Source organism: Lygodium microphyllum, chromosome 29 (assembly GCF_053477565.2).
Source record: "Lygodium microphyllum isolate KBCC chromosome 29, Lygodium_microphyllum_v1.1.10, whole genome shotgun sequence".
NCBI classification, from domain to species: Eukaryota; Viridiplantae; Streptophyta; class Polypodiopsida; order Schizaeales; family Lygodiaceae; genus Lygodium; species Lygodium microphyllum.
Window position 1 is genome coordinate 74388415 of NC_141163.1, and position 4204 is coordinate 74392618.

Here is a 4204-nt window from a genome sequence, read left to right on the forward strand (position 1 = left end):
GTGGTCTGACGATGACCTCGATCTCATGGGCAACATTGTAGCTGCCATGGATCAATTGGCGCTCTTCACTAAGAATCCTTCAGCCTGAAGCTGGTGCAAATTTCGATATTGCACTTATAATTTGGGGAATTACAGTAACCCTCCATAGAAATTAAGGAATGCAGAGTTGAGAGTACGTGAGCATACAAATTCAAACACACACATGATTATATACATTAAGCCAATTATCGATGTAAGCTTGGTTGAGGTTTTCGCATGATCGATTCGTGATTATTGTCAAATGTGGTGCAGATGTGAGCCGATATTGCGCAGCTGACCACAACTATTTCACCAGATGGGTGATTGTTCGACATGATGAGCTGACTAATGGCGCAGGTGATGCAATCATCAATGATGATGATCATAATCATAATTACACATCCAATAGAGGCCGCATTACGATTGACGATCACCTTATTGCAGATGATACTAAGCAACACGATTATGAGAGTCATGATGTGGGCGATCACCTATTGGCCTTTGCGCGCGGCGCCTGCCTGTCGATCACAGATCCCGCTAGTTACTCCAGTAATCAAGTGGCTACAGCAGCTAATCCTGTGGCTAATCACGCGGCTGACCAGTGGCTGATGCATACCAATAAGAAGAAGTCGAGGACTGGAGTCCACCATTATCTGCAGCAGCTCATGCACAACTGCAGGCTAAAACCTTTCGGATTTTCTCGGGGCGAGCCACCGGATTTTCAAGCCTATCATCCATAATAGTGGTTACAATAACTATAATACCGCCATTAATAACAGATTCAATCTCCTTTCTTCTCAGTAGTCTTCTAATTGGTTAATGGCGACGTCGTCCAGCAGTACCCTCACAAGGAACTTTAGACACCTATCCATATAGAAAAAAAAGAGAAATTTTCTAGATACTTACCAAAGTATCTAGAAAAAGTCTCATGTAGTAAAAGTGGAACACTTTACAAGTTAGTGATATAGTAAAAAATTCCTATATAGGAATTTCAAGATTCTCTAGTTATCTATGTAGTGAAATTTTACTATATAAACAGACTAGTTAGAACTAACCATATAGTATTTTTTATATATAAAAAACTAGTTGCAATCATGTAGATAGTTTTAAGAATTACTAATATGGTAAAAAATATAAATCAAAATAATAAAAAGAATTAAAAGATATTATCTTCATTGATAAAGAGGTCAATTCAAGATACATATATCATCAATACTCAAAGGTTTATTGTGATTTTTTGTAACATGAATTTTCTCTCTATAGAGTAACCAATCTACGAGAGCTTTTCTCATGGCTGGCAATGTTTGCTCATGGCGTCCTCCTAAAAAAGTAGGATCTCTCTTAATAACACCATATGTAGATTTTAACGATGCATATAGCTCATCAATGGATTGGATGTCTAAATATTTGAGGAGAATGGTTTCTTGGTCTTCCTCTTCAAATGCATTAACAACCTGCATTTTAGAAATACAACATAGATTAGAGTGCTACCACATCATAATTTAATTAGCTACTCTATTGTCTTAATATTTAATAACATTGAGTTACCGATGAAGTTCTTGATGGCAATTCTATATTAGAAGGATCCACACTTTTTGATGGCTCAACATGGTCGAGAGTCTATAGTATAGACAAGAAAATAAAGTTAACAAAATTAAATTATGCCACATTTAGTAAAAAAAAATGCAAAGAAGTACCTTGGATAATTTCTTATTTTTGCCCTTACTCTCCTTTTGTTGTTGCTTGCTTTGCTGCATTTTCTCACTCAACTTATCACAATAACTTTGTAATTAGATATAATTTATTAAATGCATATATTAAAATAAAATATCAAGAGATAGCTAATTAGCATACCTTTCGTACACGAAGACTTTTCCGTGCTACTTCAACCTCCTCAGGATCTTGGATCATATCTTCTGGAAGAGAGTGTTCACTACCGCATGAACCCTATAATACAAGAAAAGTAAAACTTAGAATGGAATATCTTTAAATTTAAAAGTATACAAAAATTAAGAATATATGTATATATTCCTCATACAGATGGATTTCCTTGTAGTAGCTCCATAAAACTATGATCTGAGTTTAAATAGTCCTGAAACATAAGTTAAGTGTTAGAGACAATCAAATGAAAAAAGACTACAAACCAATATATACTAACCATTTCATTATTTTTTTGACATTTTTCGGAAGCAGAAATTGAAACAAGAGGTGGACCATCATTGTGAGATTCCAACTAGTACAAGCAAGAAAATTGAAGTCAATATCAAAAACTAAAAACTCTAAATATTAAAATATTTAAATGAGTGAACGATGTACATACATGTGTTGCACTATTCTCAGAAAAGATGCATTGTTCTTCCACCATAAGTTGTGGATAATACACCTCCTCACTTGTATCCTAAAATTTTAGAGAAAATATAATGAAAGGTAAATATATCTAAGAAACCTAAAGTGAAATGATTATAATAATGATCAAGATAATAAAAATTATACAATAGAAAAAATAAAACTTGAGATGAAAATTGCAAATCTTACCGGTTTTTGTTGCATATCTACTTGCTCGAAGCTTCGATTCTTCTATTAAAAAAACATAGTTGTGCCAATCAGTACCAATTTCTTGTGTATATAATCTATGGGGTGAGAAAATTTTGATAAATAAATATGCTTACCAAAGATATATCCACCAAAGATGATCTTTTCCTCTTGAGTTTCTTTCTGAGATTTTGAGCAACAGAAAGATAGTACAGATATACATCCTCCTTTTTCCAAAGGTAAGTAGCACCAGGAAACTCAAGGGGTAAAATTTGATCATAGTTTTGATCTATGATCTCTAAAATTCTATGTTTGTCATCTTTATTATTATGAAACCGCAAATCATTGCCAATCTCATAGCTCTTGACCCAATTATACACTTTTCTGTGATTAGCACAATACCTAACATTTTGCGTATCTCGATAGTATTTTAGTAAAAATGGTTTTCCAAACTCATCTTGGTCATCTCGACTAATCCTTTTAGGTGGTTTGAAAATCTGGTCATATGTAGGAGTCTTCATCAGAGATACATCCCCTATTTGTATACTCTTGATTTGCTTTTGAGGTGGCAACTGGACTCTTTTACTTTGTATTGAAACCGGTTTGCTCATACTCATTGTTTGTTCGGAACTATCATTCTTTGATTTTAGTTCCTCAATTGTTTTTTGCAAAGTGATGATAGTTTGCATCATTGAATCTAGAGTTTGTTGACTTGGGGAGGCCATGAGACAAGCTAAAATTAAATCAAGAAACTATGTTAGTATTCAACCAATAAAGAATCAATCAATCATATAAAAAGGATACAATATACAACTATACAAACCATGAGACAAGCTAAAATCAAACAAGATACAAGCTAAAATCAAATTTACAACTTTATATGCTAGTATTCCTCAAACAAGAGATTATATCCATACATTAATCTTCTTCAACAAGAAATTTTCTCTTTTTTTAATAATCACACATGCACACATACACACATACACACAAAGGTCCAACTACCTATACATGAGACACAACATGAGCTATATCCACGAGATACCGTCCTAATATACAAATACCCATAGATAAAGCATTATGATATACACAATGGGATGACGATCAGATAATGATATCCATTATGACCAATGCTACTAGCACCCATTTCAATCTCCAAGAATGCAACACACACACACACTCTAAAGCAGTCAAGTTACATCACGTGATCTCCACACTATTGGAACATTTATAGACTCTCCACTTGATAATGTTACTCTCCTTCTCTTTGTAACTTCAAAGTTTGACATTACCATGCAACACAAATTCCAATCCCTCCAAATATCTTCATCAATATCAATTCTCCATGTACTTCTATTATGATCACACTTCAACCATGACAATTTGCACATTTTTTCTTCATAATTTACCTCTCTTATCATTGCATGAATGTACTCCCCATCCATATCATCATGTTTTCTTGCCAACACAATATCATATTTTTCCAACCAAGGAGGTATACAACCAACTGCCCCTATTTGTAATAATCTTGTTCTTTGAATTAGATCTTTTACCTCATATGCAATAAGTCTATTATGTAAAGGTAAAGGAACAAACTTATGCAATAAAGAACTCAATGGTCTTATGCAATCCCATGTAAATGGAAGTCGTTGAGTTT

At 33.7% G+C, this 4204-nt stretch overlaps 1 protein-coding gene across 1 annotated transcript; it reads right to left on the minus strand.

Moving 5' to 3' along the window:
• Nucleotides 1-815: 815 nt before the first annotated feature.
• On the minus strand, nt 816-3167 carry LOC148010803 (uncharacterized). The gene is made up of 8 exons (XM_087671574.1): nt 2688-3167; nt 2554-2595; nt 2339-2416; nt 2177-2251; nt 2057-2110; nt 1873-1965; nt 1567-1638; nt 816-872 (listed from the first exon to the last, which is right to left on the minus strand). Exons 1-8 carry the CDS (start codon nt 3165-3167, stop codon nt 816-818), a joined length of 951 nt encoding a protein of 316 aa, XP_087527700.1.
• Nucleotides 3168-4204: the final 1037 nt, after the last annotated feature.